The 25,963-nt window shown below is 44.8% G+C and overlaps 1 protein-coding gene across 6 annotated transcripts in view; it reads left to right on the top strand.

Moving 5' to 3' along the window:
* Fnip2 (folliculin interacting protein 2) overlaps positions 1-25,963 on the top strand; it is a 102,689-nt gene that overhangs the window by 67,775 nt on the left and 8,951 nt on the right. For 5 of the 6 annotated variants that reach the window (XM_029537254.1, XM_029537252.1, XM_021195957.2 and 2 more), the window contains 6 exons: positions 1,853-2,054; positions 2,421-2,509; positions 5,097-5,243; positions 5,361-5,530; positions 12,603-13,923; positions 14,810-14,966. In XM_029537254.1, coding sequence (XP_029393114.1) covers positions 1,853-2,054; positions 2,421-2,509; positions 5,097-5,243; positions 5,361-5,530; positions 12,603-13,923; positions 14,810-14,966 — 2,086 coding nt within the window. Of the gene's footprint in view, positions 1-1,852; positions 2,055-2,420; positions 2,510-5,096; positions 5,244-5,360; positions 5,531-12,602; positions 13,924-14,013; positions 14,110-14,809; positions 14,967-25,963 lie in introns of all 6 variants that reach the window. The other variant, XM_029537251.1, reaches the window with a different exon arrangement.

Genomic DNA, 25,963 nt, shown 5'->3' with positions numbered 1-25,963 from the left:
ATGATGCGGGTGCTTCACTTGAGGAGGAATGGAATGATGCGGGTGCTTCACTTGAGGAGGAATGGAATGATGCGGGTGCTTTACTTTTGAAAAAGATGAGAAACAGAACATTCAGCAGAGAGTTTTACATCATCACACTGGAGAATATTTTGTTAAGCTGTCCTTGGACTTGAGTTCAAACCTATATCCTCAGTCTGCCTACCTCAGCCTTTTGAGTTAGTGGGATTGCAGATGTGCTCCACCACACCTGGCTGGAATCTCCATACGCGTAACAGAAATAAACTGGTGCATTGGAACAAGCTTTTAATACAGGGACTTTACAACAAAGAGTAGGAGCCTTTTCAAATATCAGGTCACTTTCTGTGTGAAGATTTGTGACAGTCTGCATGATTCTCCGAGCTTTTTCTGTCACTAGGATGTGATCTCTCAGAGAAAAGAGTTGGTGGTTTGTTAGGATATTTGGTATGTTTCCATGATACCTGCAGATCAGGAGCGACCTTATCACTCACACCCTCATCCCAGATCTTGAGGGATGTGAAAGAGAGAAGAAACATACCCCTCAGAGCCTAGAGCACGTGCTCACCTCCCTTCTTTTTAACATAGCTTTCCTAACCGTGCAGCTTTGGACGTATGTTAGTAAACATTAATGTGTGTGTTAGTAAAATCCAATATAGTTCAAAGCTTACAGGATACTGCAGACTGTGAAAGAGCCCTAAAAATGGTGTAGTTGGTGACAAAGAAAACGTGTCACATGCTGCTGTGTGACAGGCTAGTTATACTCATTTGCAGTATACTCTGGCCTTTACTTTGGTGTAGAACAAAACAATTTCTTTTTTATTTTCCCTCTTGCTGTTAGTAGCTATTGTGGTAGCTCTCGTGACTCTTCATAGCATTTAAAGAAGAGTCATGGTTAAAGCATACTTGTATTATTCCTAAGATGGGTATTAAGAAGTTATTGGCTCTGTAATTCTCTTATTACAGAAGCAGAGTCTTTTGACTCTATTAGTAGAGAGTTGAGCCTTTCTGCTTAGCACATTTCCCACAGTGCTCAGTCAGTTAATCACATGGCCTCTTCGGAGCATTTAGAGGAGTTACTTCATCTGCTGGTATTAACAGCTTTGGGGATGGTGCCAGTGAGTGTCGAAGCATGAATATTCCACAGGACCCGTCTTCTGAGTCTCTCATCCGTTCTTACCTATCAGTAAAAAACAAGGACCCATGTTTCGTTTGTTCGTTTGTTTTATATTCTAGGGCACACATGTGCCAGAGAGCACCGTGGGCATGAGAGGACAACTTTCAGGAGTCAGTTCTTGCCTTTTGCCTTGTTGAGGCAAGGTTTCTCTTGTTTCTCCTGTGTCGTATTCTAGGCTAGCTGGCCTGTGAGTGACCCACCACCAATTCTTCAGTCCCTGTCTGTCACTTACAGTGGGGATGCTGGGATCATGGCTGTGTGCTGCCACGTCAGCCTTTTCAGTGGATCTCAGAGATGGAGCTCAGGTGACTGGGCTTGTGCAACACAGCAAAGACTTTTACCCCATTAGTGCCTCTCTAGCTAGAACCTGTGTTCTCCCACTCCTAATTGCAATCAGAAGGGTGAGAGTCATATGTTTAAACTGCCACTGACTTTCGTTTGATAAGATGATAAGATGGTGGGTGGTGTGTAAGATGTGCAATGTGGTAAGTAGATATCCTCTTGGTTTTCCTGATAAAGGAGTAAGAGAACGAGTTGGAGGTAGATGGCTGAGTTCTCGGTATTCTGCACAAGCACTCTGAGTGTCACCCCATGAGAAGACAGTTTACCTTCAGCAACTCACTGATACATGGCCGCTTTTCAAACCTAATTTTCCTCCAGGTCAACTGATGAGACATTTAGCTTGGCCGAAGAAACGTGTAGCTCTAATCCAGCCATAGTTAGAAGGAAGAAGATCGCCATCAGCATCATCTTTTCCTTGTGTGAGAGAGAGGCAGCCCAGCGGGATTTCCAGGACTTCTTTTTCTCCCATTTCCCCCTGTTTGAATCTCACATGAACAGGCTGAAGAGTGCAATCGAAAAGGTAAGGGGTGGGGGTGCAGGGCCCCGGGCCCCATTCTAGGCAAACACTTAAATAAGGAAATGAAAGGTGATAGATTGTGACCTACTGGCCAATAGGGGAGCGATGGGCAGTGTTAAGTGACCCATTATGTGGGAGATGGCCTGCATACAGCAGTCAGAGCATGTTCTGTATGATGACCCTCGGGAGTTTTAAGGCTAGAGACCAGGGTGCTGGAGGGGAGGAAATTACTTCTTTTGATGAGGAAAAATGTCATTACCATCAATATTTTAAATGTATTATAGCATCCTTGTTCCTTAGTGAGTCAGCAGGGCAGCCGTAGAGGGATTTCTCCTTAGAGAGTAACGTAGCTCTCTCTCTTCCATGAAGGCCATGATCTCCTGTAGGAAGATCTCCGAATCAAGTCTCCGTGTCCAGTTCTATGTGAGCCGTCTGATGGAAGCACTGGGAGAATTCAGGTAAAGTTCAAGGTTGGAAATCCAACAGTAAGTGATGAGTAGTATGACCAGCTGTCACAAGGCTATGTCTTAAAAGAATTGGGGGACTGGCCATATTTAGTCATCTTAGTGTTGCTACCCATGAAAGCAGGGTAAGTAAAGCCAAGCATTGGAGTAACTCTCACTGTGCCTGACAGTTCTTAATGGGATCAGTTTTTTGTTTGTTGTGTTCTTGAGGTGGGGGTTGTTTTGTTTTGTGTTTATTTTGAGGTGGGTTCTCATTATGTAGTCCTGGCTGGCCTGGAACTGCCTATTAGACTGAGCTGGCTTCAAACTCAGAGAGATCCTCCTGCCTCTGCCTCCTGAGTACTGGGATTAAAGTATGCATTACCATGTCTGGCTTATTGGGATCGTTTTCATCAGAATGAACTGAACACTGATTTTAAAGATGTCTTATAGTCAGTTTCATGGTCTTATATCTGTCGTCCCATAAACTTTGAAGGCAAAGCCTTTTTACCCTTTGTGCAAATGTTAAAACTGGGGTTCAAGTGTGCGGTGCTGCCTGTGCCCTGAGTGCATGAGGGAACTATGTGCATGTCATGGAGACCTAGCTCTTGTTTGCATAGATATGTTTTTAATTGAAATAGAATGCTATCACTTTGACCCCTCCCACATACTCTCTTTATAATCCCTCTCATGTGTTTTTCTTCACCCCTACACTCTTACGATGATAGACTGCTGTTATTACATGCCTATATGCACAAATAGAGAAATTCGGCTTGTTGAGTTTGCTCTTGTGTAAATGGTTTCAGGGATGACCACTCTGCAGTGGACAATGAGGAGGCTCAGCACCAGAAGAGGAGGCTAACTTTCCCTCTCCCAGTAGTCACTAGTTGCCTACGGTGTTTAGTTTAGGGTGGGACCCCAGGGTACATTTTCTCACTAGTGTTAATATGTCCATGAATATTGCCGTTCTGCCCTTGTTTTTTTTTTTTTTTTTGGTTTTTCGAGACAGGGTTTCTCTGTATAGCCCTGGCTGTCCTGGAACTCACTTTGTAGACCAGGCTGTCCTCGAACTCAGAAATCCGCCTGCCTCTGCCTCACAAGTGCTGGGATTAAAGGCGTGTGCCACCACGCCCAGCTCTGCCCTTGTTTATGCAGCCATTTCTAGTAGAGTCTATTTCACTATCTCTGGTATTTGGGAACTTGCCATCTCTCCACCCCGCTTCCATAACGTTCCCAGAGCCACATGTGGACAGCTGTGATGTAGATTGATTTATTGAGGATGGGGTCCCCAGCATCTTTTGATCCCTGCATTGTGTCCAGTTCTGCAGTCATAGCTTCTTAACTCAGTAAAGGCTATTTTTGAAAGTGTGAAGTTTTTTTGTTTTCTGGTTTTGCCAAGGTAGGTTTGTCCTGATCCCTTTCGGTGCACAGCTACATAGTCTAGTCTGAGTATGCCTGCTCAGTCTTGACTTGGGAGAGATCTGTGTTACTCATTCAGGGCTGAATTTCCTTTTTATCCCGTGGAGAGTCTGAGTAAGTTTTTACACTCTGGGAAAACATGTGTGAGCCATGTAGCTTATGACAGAGCCTGCCCCGTCTTCACCGTACCATTAAGTATGTACATATCTGCATTAGAAGTTGGCGTATGTTACTGAGGAGGGGCCATTGTGTAGCTTCTTATCTAAAACAAGATGGGTGTTTGATTTAGAAAGCCAGCATGTTAACTAGAAATCAGTAGAGCTGAGTCACCTAGCAGTCTCATTTTTAACCTAGCATGTGCTTTCTCTGTCCTGCATATCTGTGTGTCCCACCCACCTATAATAGATGGAGTCTTACTGTGTAGCTGGCTAACTCACACTCGGGCCTCCTGCCTCAGTCCCTTATGTGCTGGGATGACTGGTATGCCCAGCTCTTGATCTGTATTTCTTCACCATGAGAATGCTGTGTGGAGCTGGGAATGTCACTCAGGGGTTGAGTGCTTGTCTGGCATGCAAAACGACCAGGATTTGATTCTCACTACCACAAAAGCAAAATAAGTAGCACCTACAAATGACTGCATGATGCCCTAGAAACCTGTACAGGCTTTAAGTTTGTATGTATAAATTTAAAAAATGATTATAAATTCTGAAAAAGGACACCGAATTTTTTTTTAACCTTTTATATTATTTGTGTGTGTGTGTGTGTGTGTGTGTGTGTGCAGTGTTTGAGATCAAGCCCAGAGCCATGTGCATGATAAGCGGGTACTATATCACTGAGCTACACCCTCATACATTATTTTCTTAATGAATGTTTTTATATTAGGGATGGTGTGCTTTTTCTCTTAAGGGTTTCTACACTGCCACTTAACTTTGCCATTGTCCTGCAGAAGCACTCAATAGATAATGCATAAATAAATGAACATTCCTGGGTCCCAATAAAACTTTATTTACAAAAATGGTAGCAATCAGATTTGTGTGAGTTGTAGTTTGCCAACCTGTGTTCATTGATTTTTGAATTCCTGAAGGAGTATATAGATCCAAATAACAGTGTTCAGCTTTGTTCTTTGATACTAAGATACCCACAATAACTATTTATTACAGTTTGTTCCTTCTCTTTCCTGTAGAGGGACTATCTGGAACTTATATTCTGTTCCAAGGATAGCTGAACCAGTATGGCTTACCATGATGTCAAACACCTTGGAAAAAAACCAACTCTGCCAGCGCTTTCTCAAGGAATTTATACTTCTGATTGAACAAGTCAACAAAAACCAGTAAGTACAACCCTCTTGAGACGTGTGGACCAGTCCTGAGCCAGTGCATGTTCTGCGCAGGACATGCCTTGTCCTGTATTTGGCTAATCTGGGTATGCTTTTGTCTGTTTCCCCAAGGTTTTTTGCTGCCTTACTGACTGCAGTGTTAACCTACCACCTGGCCTGGGTACCAACTGTCATGCCTGTTGACCACCCTCCCATCAAAGCCTTCTCGGAGAAGCGTACCTCTCAGTCAGTGAACATGCTGGCCAAAACGCATCCATATAATCCTCTCTGGGCGCAGCTGGGTTAGTATCGAATCTGAGTGTTCAGAGAATGTGTCTGATGAAATAGAAAAAGGAATACGCTGGAAATTGTAGCTTATGTAAATTGTAGCCTTCTGACCAAGTCACTCGAGGATTGTCTCTTGCAGGAATAAGATAGGCCCACAGATCCGCACTGGCAAGCTCCACTCCTCCCCATCTCCCTCGATGGTGGCTTTGTTCTGCTCCTTTGAGATGTCATAGGTAAACTGAGTTCTTCACGCCCACGGAGGCCGTTAATCCTATCCCGGTTTCTTTAAGTACTGACTGTTTGCATAGATAATTTTTTTGTGGTCGAGTTGTGATAGGGCAGGGGAGGTCTGTCTTATTTCTTATAGGTCGTTCAGCAATATTCCTGGCCTCCATTCACTAGATGCTAGTACAGCCCTTGTCTTCCTAGAGTTGTAACCATCAAAATGTCTTTAAATGTTGCTGAATGTCAGTGGGAAGAGGAGCAAGAAAAGGAGTGAAGGCTGATGTTGGAGTGGCTGGGGAGAGAAGACCAGAGGGAAGTGGCACACTTACATCTCACCACCGCTCTGACTGCGCCATAGATCCTATGTCTTATCTGTCACTTGGTCCTTGCACTTGATGGTAGCATAACTTCCTCAACCCATCTGTGTTTATGGGTTGGTGGGTGAGCCTGGGGTTACATGTTTACGAGGCCTTGTTCTCAGCAAGCCTTAGAGTGACAAGGTATGATCACATGACATTCTGTCCCACCCATGTGCTGGAACTCAGAGTTGAGTCACAGCTGTTCAAGCCTCAGTAGTCACCTGCCTGGTGGACCAGGTTGAGCCTTTATCAGGTCTTTTGACAACACCCTAGTGCTTGGATAAGAATGTGCAAGGGGTGTGGGAGCCAGAGCCCTATTGTTCCCTTGTTTCTGAAGGCAGTCACTTATCATTCTGGAGCCTTTCTTTTTGTATGTTAAAGCAGAGCCTGGGCTTTTGTATGTGGCCAGATAAGCACTCCAGACATCTGTTGGGATGGGGTCTGGGCTTGTGTTTGCTGTGACATGCAGTCACTTGCACCAAGCACCCTTGCTCTGGATGCTGCCCCTGTAACTACATCGTGGGGCGTTTACAGAGAGAAGACTTACTTGCAGGCATCTTCACTTGGTAACTGCCGGGGAAAGCAGTGTGCTAGGGGAAAGCACGACAGCCCTATGACAGCGTTTCCCAAGCTGTCCTGAGAGCTGACACCACTACCTGTCACAGCCACCCTTCCTTTATAGCAGTAAACATAGTTCTTGTCCTTGTGCCCATGAGACAGACACAAAAGAAGATACAGGTCTCATGGGATAAGTAATGGGCATGTCTTTAATGAGTTAACTAAAGAGTTTGTGGGTAGGAAAACCTTGTTAGACTGGAAGTGACTACACATGATTGTAATCCCAGGACTTGGGAGGCTGAGGCAGGAGGATTAAGAGCCAGTCTGGGCTGCTTAACCAAGGCTCAAACAAAACAAAACAAAACAAAAAACAGTGCTTTATATTTTGACACTTGCTACAATGACAAGTCCCAAACTTGCCACCTCACTCGGGGTTGACTAGCCCTGAGAACATATGTTGCTGTTCTCAGTTGGGGAAAATAATTTTTTTTTTAAGTGTAGTATTTACTGCTGGAGGGGAATAGGCTGGACATTAAGGAAATACAGTGTGTCCTGCTGCAGAGTCGATTTTCAAACAGTGGTAATTAAGCAGCATGCATTTAATTAAATAAATGCATTTAGTCTTTGGAATACTTCTCCTGTGGGATTGAGCTAACTAGGAGCCACCGTCTCCTTGTGTTCAGCAAAATCCCTTCCTGTGGGCTTGCTTGTTGCTTTTCATTGGAGATCGTAGGCCCCTGAAGGTCTTCAGCTCTCTCTTCCTGAGAAGTCCCTCTGGGGACTGGGTGTTGGTCGGAGTAGTTTATGGAAAGAATGAAGCCTTGCACAGAGAAGACAGCCTTATAAAGATAAGTGTGAGCGACTGAGTCTCCATTGTCACAAATGGTGAAAGCATTTCCAGGATTAGACAGAGAATGCACTTAAATTACGGTTATTTTCTGTGTGCCACGGTAGGCAGGAAAATGTAAGCTCTGGGGGCTAAACAACAATGCAGATGTGATTTTAATTTAGGTTCCTAAGTAATAAAAACGGTTTAATTGTGAATGGTTTCCCCATGTTACTGAGGGCTCCTCCAGACAGTCTGCACTTCTGTTCTCACCCGTGTGGTGTCTCAGCCTCCTGAGCAGAGGAGCTCAGCTGCAGTCTCTCGGCACAGTAATCAGGAATTGCTCCTAGGAGTGCAGTGATCCAGTGCCTTTGCCCCGTGGGCACTGTGCCCAAGGATTTCCACATTAGGCACACTAGCCACATGGCCTGTGGAAGCCATTAGTGGGTTGGAAAAGACTTTGAACAGGAGAGCAGGATAGAAAGGGGACTCGCACACATGTTTTGTAGAATGTGAGTTTAGGATGTGGTGGCATCTGTTGCCGTAGGTGAGAAACCTGTGCTTGTGGGAGTGGGCTCTCTCCTGCCACCTTCAGGATGCCCGTTTGCCCTTGGCTTTTTGACAGTTGAGCTTCAGGTTGTCTAATTTTACTTTTCCTTGGGTTTTCCTTGGATTTTCATAGTTGGCATTCATTGACCTTCTTGGATGAACAGACCTATGTCACTCATGAAGTTTAGGTTTTAGGGAGTCCTGTTTTAAAATCTATTTCTGCTCCAATCTCTCTCCCTCCTCTTGCCAGAATCCCTACTGTGTGCATATCAAAGTGCTTGGTGGGGCTCACAGACATCAGGACTATATTCATCATTCTTCATTCCTCTTGTTTCTCCTCCTCAGCACGGGTAATCCCACTTGACCCGTTTTAAACAGGCCATTTCTTTTTCTCCACCCTGATGAGATCTGCTCTTCACCAGAATCTCAGGTGAACATGGGCTTCAGACTTGGCTACCACAAGCATGGTACTTCTCATGTATCCAAGACACTCTTCTGAATGAAATGTATCTGTGTGTTTCAGAGCATTATCCTTTGTTTCCAGCAATTAGTTATTTTCTGGCAAAAAAACAAACCAACATAATAAATACTTGTAATTCTAATCCAACAAGACAGTGTACATCTGTTCCCCTCCTGTAATTACAGACAATGTTGCCCACCTTGATTTTGATGGTAACTATCGTCTAGCTTTACCCGACCTTTACCATGACTTTTTGTTCAGGCGTGTGTGTATGTGTGTGTGTGTGTGTGTGTGTGTGTGTGTGAGTATGCGAGTGTGTGTACACAACCATGTCAGTACTTTTGCTGTTTGCCTTGTTCCATTGAGAAGGGCTTTCTCACCAAACCTGGTATTCTCTGTTCCCCAGCAGTTTGGGTACAAGCACATGTGGCTATCCCTGGCTTCCTGTGGATACTGGGATGTGAACCTAGGTCCCCAGGCTTGTAGGCACTCTTGCTGACTTATGTCCCTAGCCCTTACTCAGCAGTGTCTTCCCTTTATCCATTTCATTTACAAATATAGTATCTTCTTGTAATAAAGACTCCCCATTTTCCATTTTTTATGGAAGATTTTGAAACCTTCCCCTGCGTAAGGGACTTTGTGCCTCTTTTCTTGGTTTGCTGCTGTGCTCTGGCTATATGAATAACCCTTCTTTATGATTGGTGAAGCCCTGTTTGTGTACCCTGTTTACATGCAAAGTCATAGACTGTGCTGCCCCAACACTTAGAAAATTAATTTAAAATATATATCAAAATATATAAGGTTCAAGCCATTTGGTAAAATTTTTACATGTGTGTATTTTTCTTAGGGATGAGTGTTGCTTGTTTGTTTCATACTTGAGACACAGTCACTGTATGTAGTCTAGGCTGGCCTGGAGCTCACCATATATCCTGTGCTAGTCTTGAACTCACGAGCCTCTTTCCTTGGCTTCCATAGTCACTAGGACCATAGGCCCACACCACCAGGGCCAGCTTGCGTGTGGTAGTAGCACAGAGCCTGCTGTCATAGAAACACCTGTGAATTCCGAAGTGTCTGATATGCTGAAGCTTGGGGAGGCGGGGTCAGAAAGAAGGCATGGCATTAGCCTGCGCCGGCGCCGAAGGCAGTCTGCTCAGGCCAAACTGTGACATCATCTCATCTCCCCACACTTCTGAGCCTTCACTCTGAAGTCCAGGATGACTTCTCAGATGCTAAGGCTTCCTTAGCCTTCAGTCCCGTCCTTTTATAGAGAAAATTGTTTATTATTATTATTTCTGTCCTGCTCTGTAAATGTTCTTGCAAGCTGTATACAAGTGAAAACTCTGCGAAGGACAAACTTCCTTATAGTTCCCTAGAGAGGAAACTTCCTGCTCCTTCTCACAGTCTCTCTTGACCTCAGTCTACTAATTTTAGTTGTTTCTAACCTGTGACTTCCTGCCTCTCTAGGGATGCATTCCCCAGCTGAGTCTGAGCTTCCCACCTTCCTCTTTGTAACCCTCACTGAGGTCGCCTCTCACATATGCAACACAACTGCCAGCATTGGCGGCCTTCAGCCTTCTGGTTAACTTTTCAATCACTTCTGACTCTGGCTTGGTTATATAAGGGTATAGTCTTTTGTTTTTTGTTTTTTGTTTGTTTGTTTGTTTGTTTTGGTTTTTCAAGACAGGATTTCTCCGTATAGCCCCGCTGTCCTGGAACTCACTTTGTAGACCAGGCTGGCCTCGAACTCAGAAATCCGCCTGCCTCTGCTTCCCGAGTGCTGGGATTATAGGCGTTACCTCAGTAAGCTAAGTGCATAGCCAGTCAGTCAACATTGGTTGTCTATCTTAGCAAACAGAATCAAATGACCAAACTTGATGACTTAGTAGTTAGGTAACATTCCTTTTTAGAAATGTGTTCTTTGAGAGTTTTGAATGTTTTGATCATATTCACCTTCCCTCCCCCAGTGCTTCTAGAGCCACCCCTCTCCCACCTAACCCTGTGTCCTTTTTAATTTGATTTTTAAAGCCCATGAAGACCAATTTGTATTGCTCAAATATTCTTGGGCAATTCTTGGGTGTATGGTGTTACCCTGGAGTACAGTTGACTTACCAGGGGCAATATTCCGAGAAAACTGTCTTTTCCCAGAAGCTAACAATTACCCATAGCTCCATAGCTGGGGGTGGGTCTTATGCCTAACTTCCATCATCATGCTGGAATTTGGTTTGTCAAGACTGCTGTGAGTTCATTTGTGCAGCTGCCTGTCCCTCTGTGTCCAGAAGACACTACATAGTCATCCATAGTCAGTTGTGGGTCTCTGTGCTAATAACCATATGCAATAAGTAGAGGCTTCTCAGATGAGGCTTAGAAGATGCATTGATCTATGGGAGCAACAGTCAGTCTTAGGAGTACTGTGCCCATTTAGTAGAATCACAGTAGCAGGTTCTCTCCGCAGCCTGTGACCCGTCCAGACATGGGTTCTTAGCTCCATAATTATGCTGGGTATGAGTTGTGTCTTGTGAAACGTGACTTAACTATATGACAGTTGTGCCAGTGTTGCACCAGGGGTCATGTTGTACCAGGCCAGCTGTTTCTGTAGCTCACAAGGCTCTCAGCTGGATCTGATTGATCCCTTTTCCCCCACCACGCAGTATGCACAACACCCTCCAGCACTGTGAGAGCTAGCCAGCTGTAGCTGTAGCTTCCAGGTCAGCACCGGCTAAGTTCTCTATGTGGTGTCTTCAGCTGTAGCATCTTACTCTGAAATTCTAGAGGGTAACTAAGAGTGCTGGCAATAGCTTGTAAAGTTTGAGGCAGCTAGGGGTGGGGTCTATAGTATCTCATCAGCCAGCAACTCAAAAAGAAATAGCCAGTTCCTGGCTCTGGAATTTTTATTTGATAGCTTGTGGTATCTGATAGGAACACTGTTGCCCTATTGTAGGTAACTCCATTTAACTCGTGTGTGTGTGTGTGTGTGTGTGTGTGTGTGTGTGTGTGTGTGTAAGTGTGTATAAGCTTCTATGGTATTTGGTTTCCATAGGACTTTTTAAAAAGGTCTTTAGTTATCTTTCCCTATATTCCCTCTCTACTCTGTCCATTCCCCCACCCCCAATTTAACTTTTCCTTTCCCATTACTCCTTTTAACCTTTTATGCCAGTGTGTTCTGTGAGCACTATTGAAGTACTTTTGTAATTTTTTACCCTTCACACTGAACTCAAATGGCTCATCAGCCCATATTAACCCACTTAACAGCGTATAACTAAGATGACATTTTTGTGTCCTGTAGAATTTTTATATCATATGAAGTAAAGAAAAATTCCAGGTTCATTATTCATGACTAGGTAATTTTTTCTTATAAACTAAACTGAGTCTACCTAGAGTAAATCACTGTACTAAGATAATTAATTGATTTAATTCTTACTCTAATGGAAGTTCTTGAGTTTGCATCTTACCCTTCAGGTTTACCATCCTAGGGTTTTTCTTTATGTTCAGTTATGTGTGTGCTTGTGTGTCTGTGTGGGAGTGTGTGCGTGCTGGTGCGGGTATCTGAGGAGATCAGAAGGTGGCCGACCCAGAGTTACAGGCAGTTGTGGGACTCCTTGCCCAATGAAAACATGGGTGCTGGGGATTGAGCTTGGATCCTCCCCATAGTACGTGCTCTTCCTAACCAGTGAGCACTCTCTCTGTTCCTCCCCCTGAGAAAGTCCCGACCTGAGTGTTCTAAGAAAATTTCTAATTTGCAAGCTACCTCCAGATATGTGATACTTCATCTGGTCATTTATGCAAAGCAGTTCCTTCAACCTTCCTTGGGCCAGCATGTGACCACCTGAACAGAGTGAGGGGCTTGTGTATCCGGCAGAGCCCTGCTGTGGTCTGATGTGCTCAGCTTGGTACTGGGCTGCAGCCTGCATTATCTTCCAGACCTGCTCTCCAGTACCAGGGGAACTGGAACATGGTCATTCCTAGAAGTTCTATATCTTGTGCGTCAAAAAGTGGTTGGAGTCTGGGAATCAAGTTACCTGTTTGTTTGTTTGTTTTCCTTTTAAAGGGCAGACATATCCATGCACGCTAACACCAGAGGGCTTTGTCTCCTGTCCATCTTCGCCCTGCAGGTGACCTTTATGGAGCTATAGGCTCTCCGGTGAGACTGACTCGCACCGTGGTGATTGGGAAGCAGAAGGATTTGGTCCAGCGCATTCTTTATGTTCTGACCTACTTTCTCCGTTGCTCTGAACTGCAAGAGAATCAGCTGACCTGGAGTGGAAATCACAGTGAGGGTGACCAGATTATAAACGGCAGCAAGATTGTGACCGCCTTGGAAAAAGGAGAGGTGGAAGAGTCTGAGTATGTGGTAGTTACAGTGAGCAATGAGCCTGCTCTGGTACCACCAATCCTACCACCAGGGACCACTGAGAGGAGGAGCCCTGAGCCTACAGTAGTATCTGAGATCTCAGAAGGCATTAATACTAGTGACCTGGGTCACAAACCTGAAAAAAGCAGATACAAGAGGCCAGAGCAGAGTTCTGAGACCAGTAGTATGGGCTTCCAAGAGGCAGAACCTGACAGTTCGTGGACACCTCAAGGCATATTCTGTGAGGACAAACAGAATGAGCAAGAGGCAGCTCAGGATTGTTCTTCAAGTCCTCCCAGCTGTGAGGTGCCCAGGGTAAGGAGGAGGATGGACCAACAAAACTTCCACTCGAAGCTGCATGGGGAGATGCTAAAGAAGCGAGCAGAGCAGTCAACAGCCCGGCCCTGCCCTGACAGACATTCCCAGGAGGATCCTCCTGGTGAAAAGGTCACTTTCCACATTGGGAGTTCCATCTCCCCGGAGTCTGACTTGGAAAGCCGCACCAAAAGAATGGAGGAGCGGTTAAAGGCCTGTGGACATTTCCATGGGGCTAGTGCCTCTGCCAGGTCTAGCATGGACACTGGCCTGACTCAAGAGCAGCAGGGCTCTGGGTGCTCCTTCAAAGCTAACTTTGAAAAGGACATCACGCCTCAGGACCACTCTTCAGGAGGAGAAGTTATCTCTGAGGATAGAGGCCTCCTAGCCAACATGGCACATGCTGTGGGACAACTTAGCCAAGTTGATGGCCCCCTTGCACATTCCCTTTGTGCTGCAGAAAGTGGCTGGAGACTGCCGGAACAGACTAGAGATGTGCAATTAAAAGGCGACAAAGGACCTACATCAGAGCCTGTTCCAAACAGATGTAAACAGCAGGGTGGCCTGCTGATTGCTGCAGATGTCCCCTATGGGGATGCCAGTGGTAAGGGCAACTACAGGAGCGAAGGAGACATTCCCAGGAACGAAAGCTTGGATAGTGCTCTGGGAGACAGTGATGATGAAGCATGCGTCTTAGCCCTGCTAGAACTAGGTCACAGTTGTGACAGGACTGAAGGGTCTTTGGAAGTGGAGCTGCCTCTGCCAAGGTAACACTGCACAGGGCACTGGAATCTGTCCCTAGCCTAGCTACTCATGATTACTTTATATGTAACACATATTTTTCTCTTAAATATTAGGGGTGTTACCACTTACATTCAGGGGTTCCCAGCCTGTCTGATCTCCAAGGATGCTCACCATCTCAGCGCAGCTAAGTGCTTGGATGGAGACAGGTGGTTGGTTGTCTTTGCAGCTCTTGGGACGTTTGGGGAAGTGAAGAGCCACAGTGGCCATGCTTGCAAGGAGGAGAGGGTCTCCTCAGGTCTATGTAATGAGTGTGGATGTCTTGCTTCTAGGGTGATAACCACACTCACTGAGGCCTCCCTCCTGCTGCTCAGGCCCCTTTAGTAGCTCTCTGTCAGGTTGCTGGTTCTTTGGTCCACGAAGACTAAAAGTTGCAATTAAAAGATTCCTTCTATTCTTCTTCATTGTGGTGCGCACTGCTTTCTGCAGATAGATTCATAAAGCCATACTGGCACTGTGGTCCCCAGCCTCATTCTTCTTCTGATAGAGGCTTTCTGGTACATGTTCAGTATGATATAAAAGAGCAGGTTCCTAAGTTCTTTAGACAAGTCTCACTATGTAGCCTAGGCTAGCCTTAAACTGAGGACAGGCACCTCCACATCTAGCTTAAGAATGAAGTTTTATCTAGCCATGGAAATAGTATATTTTTTTAGGCTTCCATTTTAATAAAAATTACCTCCTTTTCTCCCAAATCCCCTGTTTTCTCAGTTATGGTCTTCTTACTAGAGGACCCTGATTTGAACTACAGGAAAACTATATATTTTCTTGTATCATTGGAGGTTTTGTTTCCATTGTAATATGAAAAGTGTGTCCTTTTTAGCTATGTGTTTAATATTTCAAATATTGTTTTAGGTCTCAGAGCACCAGCAAGCCAAATCTTAGAAATTTTGGCCGCTCACTTCTGGCAGGTTACTGTGCCACGTACATGCCTGACCTGGTGCTGCATGGAACCAGCAGCGATGAGAAGCTGAAGCAGTGCCTGGCAGCTGATCTGGTCCACACGGTGCATGTAAGTGACCGCTTAGAACCACACGATGGCCAACAGCAGGCTCTTCATCTAACACTAAAAGCATCTGCATAAAGGATTGCTTGTAAGGACATAGAGTGACATGACAGCCAATGAGTTGGAACTAAGAGTCTGGGGACTCTGTAAGCATACCTGGGCCAGACTCAGCAAAGGAAAAGAGGACTTTAGAGTCCTGGAGCAGGAACAGAGACTGCCTGTCTGGGGACAGTGAGGAAGGTGGAGCATCTGGCTTCCAGTTCTCTCCTCCATCCTCCAGTTTGTTCTGCAAGAGGCCAGAGAGCAAGGGCACAGCTAAGGGACAGACCTGCGATTTTCTATAGAGGTCAGCCTCCTGGAGCCAGAACAGGATGGGCAGAGTAGAGTAAAGTGGGGGTGAATGGCTGTAGGCTGGCTTGGCAACATACATTAACAGATGGTGAGTGACAGTTATATGCTTTCAGAAGGAAGACTGAAGAGATGTTGTGTATGGCTTGCTTCTTATCCAAACCTCGCAAGTTTCTAAAAGCAATTACTTTAACTGGTTTGTCATTGAGCTCACTTTGATAGCCCGGTGGAGATGGCTGTAGAAAGATTTACAGGTATTACTGGAAAATTGCCTGTAGCTACTGCTAAGTGCTTTTCTGTTATCTACAGCATGACAGGAGCTGAACACTTACAGAAACTATGTCAATCTGATGGACCTGTTTTTAATTGTGCTGCCACTGGGCAGATGTGCAAGCATAGCTGTTTTGCAATTAGAAACATATGCTATCTTGTGCAATAGGGAGAATCCTTGTTTCCTCATTAAGATTATTGGAACCTGGCTTTGTTATCTCCTCATTGCATACTTTTGTTTGTTGAGGGGAAGGGTTTTTGCAAAGTAGAAAAGACCCTGTAGGTTATCTTTGACCTTGAGCATCTGCCCAGATACTAAGCAGACACAGGCTAAACAGGCTAAGAATGATTGTATGAAGTAAGAAGAGGGGCTCTGGTGGGAAGTAGAGATCAGTATCCTGTACCCCATAGAGGGAAATAGCTGTAGAGAAAGTCCCTGGCACCTGGGCAGGGCCCACCCAGCACACATGTGCTTACCCAGATATGCCAAGTCCCCCACACTTTGTGATCGACACTATCCCTCACCAGAACAGCCCTGGAGTAAAACTGAAATTTCTGTCACCTACAAGTAACTCATACTTCCCTTCATGCTTATCACAGATACCACACACTTGCTCTTAATAGTTCAGAGGTTGGGTCATTTATCCATCCCATAGTATAAGCACAGGGCCCTTGCATGATATCATCTTTCTGCACTGTCCTTTGTGTGTTTAGTGTGTGTTGGGACATGATAGGACCCTGTTTTATGTTGTCACCTCCTGCCTGTATCCATCCGTATATGCAGAACCCTTGGGTGTTTGTTTTCTGTGGTGCTGTTGCTTTGATTCCTAAGGACGTCGGTTTTGCCCCTTGCATCTTTACCAAGCCAGGCACTGCTCCTGACAGAGGCTCACAAGGCTGTAGGAGCCAGCAGGGTTGTCTTCAGTGACAGTAAGCTCACGAGAGCTGCTCATTTTTCCAGAATGCCCAGATTCAGTCACTAACCGCCATGCAAAAGCAATCTCCTGGTTGATAACCACCTCCAACTTATCTGTGACACAACTCATGAAATTTTGGCATCTTTAAAAATAGGTCATCAATTTCTAATTTCTGAGTATTCGATTTCCATTGTGACCATCTAGCTCCGCAGTTGTTGTGTTTGAGAAAATAGCCATGCCTTCATGGTCATTCCTCTATGAGGAATGACCATGGTCATAGAGCTTTTCCATTTTCATTTTCTCCCTTTTAAAAACAGCATTTTTACACTGTAGGAGCTCTCATTTCTTTATTATAGTCATCTTGAGAGGTTAAATTTTGTTAGGCATACTAATTTATTTTGTGTGGTGTGAGTGCTTACAAAATGCAGTCATGTGCATGGTGCTATAGGAAATTGTGAAGGACTCATATAAATATCTTCAAGTTTTAATAACTTCATGATGTGTCCAGTTAACTTTAGTGGATTTCTAACTTCATTTAACAAACTCACCATCACAAGTTTTATGTTTGTTTGTTTGTTTGTTTGTTTATTTGAGACAGACTCTCACTGTATAGCCTTCAGCTCTAAGCAATCCACCAGCATCTGCCTCCCAAGCCCTGGGGTTAGAGTGGGGCACCATCATGGTGGTTCTGAGTTTTGATTTTGAAATAGAGTTTCAGGTAGACTGCCTCTCTAGCTCACACTTTGATCTATAACAGTGTTGTTCTGTTTTTACTTTTAAAAGGCACTTAACTTCCATTTACAAGTACTTGGAAAATAGGGGTATTTTTAAAACATTGGTGAAGTAACCATTCATAAGGGACAGTGATTTTTTTGAGCTGAGAACACTGTCAAGAAAAGCAGCAGCAATGCGAGAGTTATGCATGTCCTGTGCGCTGAGAACTTGTGGGACAAGTGGGGTCAAGCCTGTGCACCACTTGCTTTCACAACCTGATTTGAAGGTATAAATAATTTCATTCTCATGTCAGGCTTTGGGACTTGTAATTCCTTTTAAAGAAGGAATTTGAATAACTTTGTAAAAGCAATTGTTGTACTTTATTGATTTTTTTTTTTTAAAGACTCATGCATGGTTTAGATTATATAATCTGGCTTTATAAATGTGCATTGTATAACCACAGCAGACTAGTTTTCTTTGGAGCACAAGGAAATTTCTTTCTAGAACATTCAGCATCAAGAGTATCTTTTCATTCTTTTTTTTTTTTAAATCCTAATCTCTTACAAAAGAGATCTTTTACTGTTTACTTTCCTGGCTTTCATTGCCTTTCAAACACTAGGACTCAGGTTTTCTCCTGGTGTGTGACACGTGCCTTTCAAACACTAGGACTCAGGTTTTCCCTTGGTGTGTGACACCTGCCTTTCAAACACTAGGACCCAGGTTTTCCCTTGGTGTGTGACATGGGCTGTTTTTCAGCCTGACATCTGAACTCTTTCCTCCTGGTACATGTTACCCAGCTGCTGTAACAATCCAAGGTAACTTTTCCTATCAATTAAACATATATTTTCCTTCACCTTCCTCTTCACTGAGTGAGAGGGGACACAGGCATGAGCCAGCAACACTCACCCTGTGACCCTCAGGCAACCTTGTCTGTCTTCTGTGTCCCATCTGCCAATGAGTGCTGCCAACTAGGCCCTGTTGGTGACCAAAATGAAGGCAGAGGAGGGCAACAGACCCACATCAGCAGCACTGGCTTGGCTCTGATTCCTGGTGTCACTACTCACAGAGACTTCCAACTACATCAGCTAACCGTTACTTAAACCTAAGGAGGATTTTAGAGGACATTGGGACAGGGAAACTATAATGCAGTGGTTAAGAGTTTGCTTCCCAGGTTAGGGAGAAAGTTCAGTAGGAAAGTACTTACCTAATAAGCATGAAGACATGTTTGGTCTCCAGGACCCATTGAAAAAAGACTGGGTGTGGTGGTATGTGATTATAATCCTGACTGGGGAGGCAGAGGTGGGAAGAACCCTGTAGCTCACTGCTGGCCAAGCCCAGCTTCCTCAGTGAGATCATCATGAGAGAACACATCTTGAAACACAAGATGGATGTACACACAGGACAGCACCTGAGTTTGACCTCTGGCCTACGCTTGAGAAGCTGGGCCTCCAAAGAGGCATCCTAGGCCTGACTCATAGCTCAGCTCCTAATGGCTTTGTGGCCTTTGGGGGAAGTGTTCATCCTATAAAATAAAGTGTGCTGATGTCATTTAAGTTTGAAGGCCCTGTAATCCACATCAAGCGTTGAGCACGGTGCCTGGTATACACTACTAAGCTCCCGGTAACTGTTCACTATTTAAACATGAAATGTGAAAAAGCCTTTCAAATGGTAAAGTAGTGTGAGGTGTTATTAAGGGGTAGACAACGCTGTGTTAGTTAAAACAGAATTACTTTGAGAGTTTAGAAAGATGTACAGGTGTCCTCAACACTCTCTTGTTGGGTTGTGGGTGTTAGACACCGGGAGCACCTGCAGGAGGCGACTGAGCTGAGCCCTTTGTCATGGAACAAGAAGCTGGCTGTCTTCTCTTACATTAGGTAAGGTCATCAGGACTAAAATTGGCATCATAACAGTGATCTAGGCTTCAGGCATTTTTCAGACTAATCTATAAATAACAGTTGGATATAGCAGCCTGTTCCATTTAATTTTAAAGAGTAGCAACAGATTGACTCCAGAAATATCACATAGGAGTCAGGAGCGCAGATAAGGCGCTTTGCTGAAAGCCTGGCTGTGATACACGCTCATGAATACTGATTAATTCATGTGGGCAACCAACCAGCCAGGCGACAAAAGAACAGCCTGTGCCACCAGACAAGACATCGTTACACTTAGGTAGCACGTAGTATTAAATGCCTCAGGTCAAATCAACAGGTTAGAGAGGAAACTGCTTTGGATGTGTCCCTTGTTTACGACACCCTGGCTGTTTTCATTTCTCTAGGTTACATTAGTAATTCGGGGCCTGCAGCTCTGCCTTCTGCAGCTGGAACCCTGAAGCAACCCCACTGGGACTGGGAGGTGTGTTCAGAGGGCTTTTAAATGAACTCAGTTATGTTGCTGCTTGTTTTTTCAGACATCATCTTACCATGTAGTCCAGGTGGTACTTGAACTTGCAATCCTCTTGTTAGCGTCCCAAGTTCTGGGGTTATAGGCATGTGTCACCATGCCCATCTCACTTGCCTGTCCCCCTTTTTCTCTCCTTCCCATGTACTAGACATGTGCTCACTGATCTATTACCTCCAACTCTTAAAATACATGTTTGACCTATAACTGGATTTTGATGACCATTTTTTAGTAATAAAGAAGATAGAAATCCTTACAGATGGTCAGGGTTATTATTTAGTAAGACCTTTGCACAGTGTGTGAGTATATATACACACACACACACCTTCATATATGTATATCAGTATGTACACATGTTCACGTAACTACTGACATGTGTCTCTTCTTCCCATAGGCCTGCAGTTACCGTGAAGCAGAAACAGAGACTTGGGTTCTTTGTGTTCTTAGTGTGTCGTCGGGTGCATGAAAAGTGCTTGTTCTTTTTAGATAACTTCATCAAACTGAGTTTAGAGCATTGCTCGTGGGAATATGCCTTCTTCTAGGGTAAAGAGAAATGTGCATAATCTTTCTTTAGAGACCTGAAGAGGAAGAGTGATGTGTTTGACATGACGCTTGCAGCTCTTTGCATTCATTTCAGATCCTTTTAAGTTTTGTTATTTTTATGGGTATAGGAGTTCTGCCTGCGTAGGCCGGAGGAGGAGCTGGCGTTACAGACGACTATGTGAGTGGTCCTGTGGGTGCTGGGAACCGAACCCAGGTTCTCCAGAAGAGTGCTTGGCTTTGTCCTGTTTGTTTTGTGTACTTTTTATTGATTCTTCATGAATTTCATATCATGTACTCCAATCCCACTCATCTCCCATCCCTTCATACCCGGCCTCCGCCCTTGCAACCTCTCTGCAAAAGAAAATGGAAAAAAATCTTGTCGTGGAAGCTGTAGTGTGTGACAGTGTGTCCCACAGTACTCCCTTTTGTCCTCACTTCTTTACTTGCAAATAAGTGCTCATTGCAATGAGTCATTGGTCTGGTTCAAGGCCTCTGGCTTCCGCTTCTCTGTCAGTGCTATATCCACACTGAGACTCCTCTCAGACATCCTGTTGTTGCCTTGTGACGTGGAGATCCTGCAGCCAGCTTTGAATCTGTAGGACTGGCTCCTGGAACAGTCTTCTTCACCTGGGCCATCTCTACAGCTCCCTGTATTTATTTTCTGTACTTAGAGGAGAGTAAGGTCTTTTGGACATTCTGTCTCTTCTGCATACTGTTTCAGAGTTGAACACATGTCTACTTTCACTTTCCCATTTTCTTTTTAGTATGAGATACTTAGACATTTTATGTCAGCCTCCTCAAAAAGCTACAAACCTTCTCTGGCATTGAAGTCACACAGTTTGTACTGGCTAGTTTTGTGTCAACTTGACACAGCTGGAGTTATCACAGAGAAAGGAGCTTCAGTTGGGGAAATGCCTCCACGAGATCCAGCTGTAAGACATTTTCTCAATTAGTGATCAAGCAGGGAGGTCCCCTTATGAGTGGTGCCATCTCTGGGCTGGTAGTCTTGGTTCTATAAGAGAGCAGGCTGAGCAAGCCAGGGGAAGCAAACCAGTAAAGAACATCCCTCCATGGTCTCTGCATCAGCTCCTGCTTTCTGACCTGCTTGAGTTCCAGTCCTGCATCCTTTGGTGATGAACAGCAGTATGGAAGTGTATGCCGAATGAACCTTTTCCTCCCCAACTTGCTTCTTGGTCATGATGTTTGTGCAGGAATAGAAACCCTGACTAAGACACAGTTCATCACGTGACTTGCTTCTGGGGACTCTTTGTGACCTTACACACCTTGTTGCACCTTCAAACAGAATCTGGTCTCAGCCTGGCAGTTGAGCTGTGGTCACAGGCTAACTGTGGGCATTAGCACAGTGAGCCCAGTGAGCCCAGTGAGCACAGTGAACAGTGAGCACAGTGAGCCCAGTGAACACAGTGAGCCCAGTGAACAGTGAGCCCAGTGAACAATGAGCACAGTGAGCACAGTGAACAGTGAGCACAGTGAACAATGAGCACAGTGAACAGTGAGCACAGTGAACAATGAGCACAGTGAGCACAGTGAGCACAGTGAACCCAGTGAGCCCAGTGAGCCAGCCACAGGCATAGCACACAGAGGCCAGGCTCTCCAGCTCTCCAGCTGTCATGCTGTTTGGAGTGTCCCTTCCCTTCCCTGTGCCCATAGTGGTCATGATGTCTTGTGGTTCTCAGAGGTCCCCACCTCCCCACAGGTCAGAGTGACCGCTGCTCTTGCTGTCCCTCCTTTCCTCTTAGTTTGATGGGATTTTGCTTTGTAGTCCAGGCTGGCCTTGAATGTGAGCTGTTCTTTTCTGATCTACTAAGTGTTGGGGATCCAACCATGCACCCTTGTCTCTTATCATGTGACATCTCTTCATTTAAAAAAAAAAGATTTATTTATTTGTTATATGTAAGTACACTGTAGCCGTCTTCAGACACTCCAGAAGAGGGAGTCAGATCTCCTTATGGGTGGTTGTGAGCCACCATGTTGTTGCTGGGATTTGAACTCACGACCAGTCAGAGCTCTTAAACGCTTAGCCATCTCTCCAGCCCACAACTCTTCATTCTTTTTTTTTTTTTTTTTTTCCCCCATGACAGGATTTCTCTGTGTAGCCCTGGCTGTCGTGGAACTCACTCTGTAGACCAGGCTGGCTTAGAACTCAAAAATTCGCTTGCCTCTGCTTCCCAAGTGCTGGAATTAAAGGCGTGCACCACTACTACCTGGTACAGCTCTTCATTTTTAAGTGACTAACACTAATCCTGTTTCCAAGAGAGAAATTCAGCTAAACAAATGCAGATAGCAGTGTGAAGTATAATTGTTTCTTCTGAGTCTTCATATGCACCAGCAGTCTGTTGGCAGCCTCTTAGGTTTCCTGGCTGGCTTGGCTTTCCAGTTGAAGGAGGTAGGCTGGAGAGGAAAGTTAGGCAATGGCAGGCGTACTTTATCTGTTGAAAATCACTGGAGTGCTTTTATACAGTAGGCATGTCTATTACTCAGTTAGAGCCTCAAGTGAAATTCCAGCCACACAGTGTACAAGCGACATGGAGGTGGCATTCTCCCGCTAACATGTGTGAGGACATTGTTGATGGAGCTTTAGGGTATCCACCTAGGTCTTGGCAGTTCCCCAAAGCTATACTTGCTCACCTTCCCCAGTATACCAAATAAAAGCCTTGTAATTCTGCTGGAAACAAGCTGGCCTGGTTGGTCTTCTCTCCCCAGTGGTTGCCACTGCTTATACAGCTTTAGGGAGGGAGCCCAAGCATCTTTAAGCAGCAGGAGCTCCTTGGGGCTTTTGATTGACTTTCTGAGCCTTGTAAGTTTCATTTCCTGAATCTTAGTAAGCGTCACTCCTCTTTCTAAGAAGGAATGTTTTAATTCTAAGGAAATTTCTGCCTACCAGTGTGTATTATTATACACCTGAGTTTGTATGGTTTTGATACATATATGTATTTGATAAGGTGTGATATTAAAAAAAAATTCTACATGAGCCAGTGCTTAGAAGGTCAAAGCTGGAAGATTGGGATTTTAGGGTTATCCTTAACTACATAGTGATTCCAATCCAGTTTGAACTACATGAAACTCTATCTCAACATGCCCCAAATCTGTCTAGTAAACACTGCCATTATGGTATAGCTAATAAGAAAAGGTTAATGTTAAAAAGAAACATAATTCTGGCCACTGTGGCACACAAGTTTGAGGCTGGTGTGAGTCCCAGATTAGTCTTTGACAGTGTAGCAAGTCAAAAGCCATCAGTGTAATTCGGTTTTCCTTTGTGCAGTGTGGTGCTATGCACACTTGAACTATAGAGCCTTCCCAGAAGAGACTTGTTACATAAGGGCCAGGGCTGGCTGTGGTGGCTGCCTTCATAGGGTTTCTATTGCTGTGGTAAAACACCATGATGAAAATGAACTGGAGGAATATAATGTAAGCCTAGCACTGAAGAGGCTGAGGCAAGCAGACCACAAGTTAAAGCCCTCGTTGGCCCCATGGTAAATCCTAAATCCACTGGGACCTAAATACTGATGGCATGTCTCAAAAACACAAACTAATTAAGCTCCAGGGCATCAGATTATGTGTAGGTTTGTATTGCTGAAACAACCCAAAACATGGATTTTTAGATTTCTTCCAAGTGTATATGAGCTTAGCAGTTGACTTACAGGCCAAATCATAAGGCATTTAAACTGGCTCCTCTCCGGTAGGCCTGTTTCTATTAATAGGGCTGTCAATAGTCAATAGAATCAATAGAGCTTATGTGTCATCTCTCTGACCATATAGAAGTCAAGCTCCCTCGCAGTACAACCAGTGTGATCCCTCTCTGTTGATGGTTTGACCATTCCCCAACTGCTTTTTCCTGACTCTTAAGAGTCATTTCTTTTTCCTTTAGAAGGCTCTTGTTTTCCAGCAAATAAGTAAGCAGGTCCTAGGTGACGCTCTGAGGTGGCTGTACATGGCTAACTTCAGGAATACTCAGGGAGACTGCGTGAAGTATTTAGTCTGAGAGGATATAATTCTTGTAGTGTTTTCAAGGATCTCAGTGCTCAACAGTCTTCTCTTGCTGGAGTCTGTACATAACAGCAAACCATGGCAGAGCAGGATGCCAGGGCTCCATCATTTGTCTCTGCAGAGCCTGTTATAATCCAGTACGTAGCATTTCTCATGTTCCTGCTCCTGTGCTAGGGAGGAGCTTGAGGAAACTGCTGACCCATAGATCCCGTGTCTCTGCCTGTGTTCTTTTTCCTTGCTCCCATGACCTAAAGGGGACCGACTCAGCCTACTTTCCATGAGTGATCTTCCTCTTACGTTTCTTTTTCTTAGTGAGTTACTTTAATTTTATATACCAAGCCCTCTGCCCTTCTTGACCATGTGTGTTGCTACAGCCTCTGCTGTACTTCACACATAGAGAATGTTCTTTCTTCTTTGGTGCTTAAAGATACCCTTCCCATTGGTGGCGGTACCACACAGACCGTTGTGTCATGCAGACTGTTGGCAGATTGGATTGGCACATGCACCTTTCCTCCTTTTTTCTGCCACAGGAAGAACATATAGGAAGTTGGAAGCTAGGACCCAAATCGCCCTCAGATCAGTGTTTTAAAGACTAGATTTTGAAGCAGAGCTTGGTGACAGATGCCTCTAATGTCACCGTTCAGGAGTCTGAGGCAACAGGATCACTGTGAGTGAGTTAGGGGCCAGCCTGGATGCATGCAGTTAGTAGTCCATCTCACAGAACATAACATAAGCAGAAGACTCTCTATTGGAAGGCTATGGGGAACACACAGAGTTGGGAGAGCAGCAGAGCAGTCAGGGTAACCGGGCCAGGCCCAGAAAGCACGCGGGGGTCTGTACTACCTGCTGTCAGGGAGAGAAGTGGCAGTGCTGCCCAGTGCCGCTGGCACCTGTCCTCCCTCCTTCATCTCAAGGAAGGAGTCTTGGTTCACTGTGGTGTGGGCACCTCGATAGAGGGGAGACAGCAGCCTGCTCACAGACCCACCAGGCCTTATCCAGAAGGAAGTTAGGAAGTTCAGATAAGCAACTCAAAGCAACAAATGATCAGCACGGGGTGCTGGATGGTACTAAATAAAAACCAGAAGGCAGCCAGTACTGGTTCTCTTTAGGTATGAGTTAGGAAAGTGCTCACAAGCATTGGCCATGCTGTCTGCTGCACTGGGGCAAGGAGCAGAGCATGGGGCTGTGATCGCTGTGCTACTGCGAGTACAAGTGGGGTCTGTCAGAAGGCGCAGCTGGTGAAGCAGTCACTGATCAGTTTTGTTATTTATTAGAAAAATGCAAATTAAAGTGACTACACACCCTGTGTGATGGCTACAATTGAAAATGTACAGTCTGAGACCAGGATTGATACAAAGTAACAGAAGCTGGAATATGTAGCAGATGGCTGTGGAGCCACTTTGCAGAGTTAAGCCTGCACTTACCACATGACCAGCATTTCCACTCAGGATTTATTCAGAGAAGTAAAATCATGTTCACACCAAGATTTGTAAATATGAATGCTCACGGCTGTTTTGTTCTTTCTCTTTTTTAAGATTTACTTATACATTATGTCTACAGTGTTCTGCATCATCCATGTATTCCTACAGACCAGAAGAGGGCACCAAATCTCATTATGAGATCATGAGCCACCATGGGGGTGCTAGGGATTGAACTCAGGTCCTCTGGAAGAGCAGCCAGTGCTCTTAACTGCTGAGCCACCTCCCTAGCCCTGCTGTTTTGTTTTTAATGACCAAACATTTGAAACAATCTCAATCTCTCTCTCTCTCTCTCTCTCTCTCTCTCTCTCTCTCTCTCTCTCTCTCT

The sequence above is a fragment of the Mus pahari genome, chromosome 4, assembly GCF_900095145.1.
Source record: "Mus pahari chromosome 4, PAHARI_EIJ_v1.1, whole genome shotgun sequence".
In the NCBI taxonomy this organism is placed as follows: domain Eukaryota; kingdom Metazoa; phylum Chordata; class Mammalia; order Rodentia; family Muridae; genus Mus; species Mus pahari.
The sequence above is the reverse complement of the archived record's forward strand: the minus strand, read 5'-3'. Positions and strand labels throughout refer to the sequence as shown.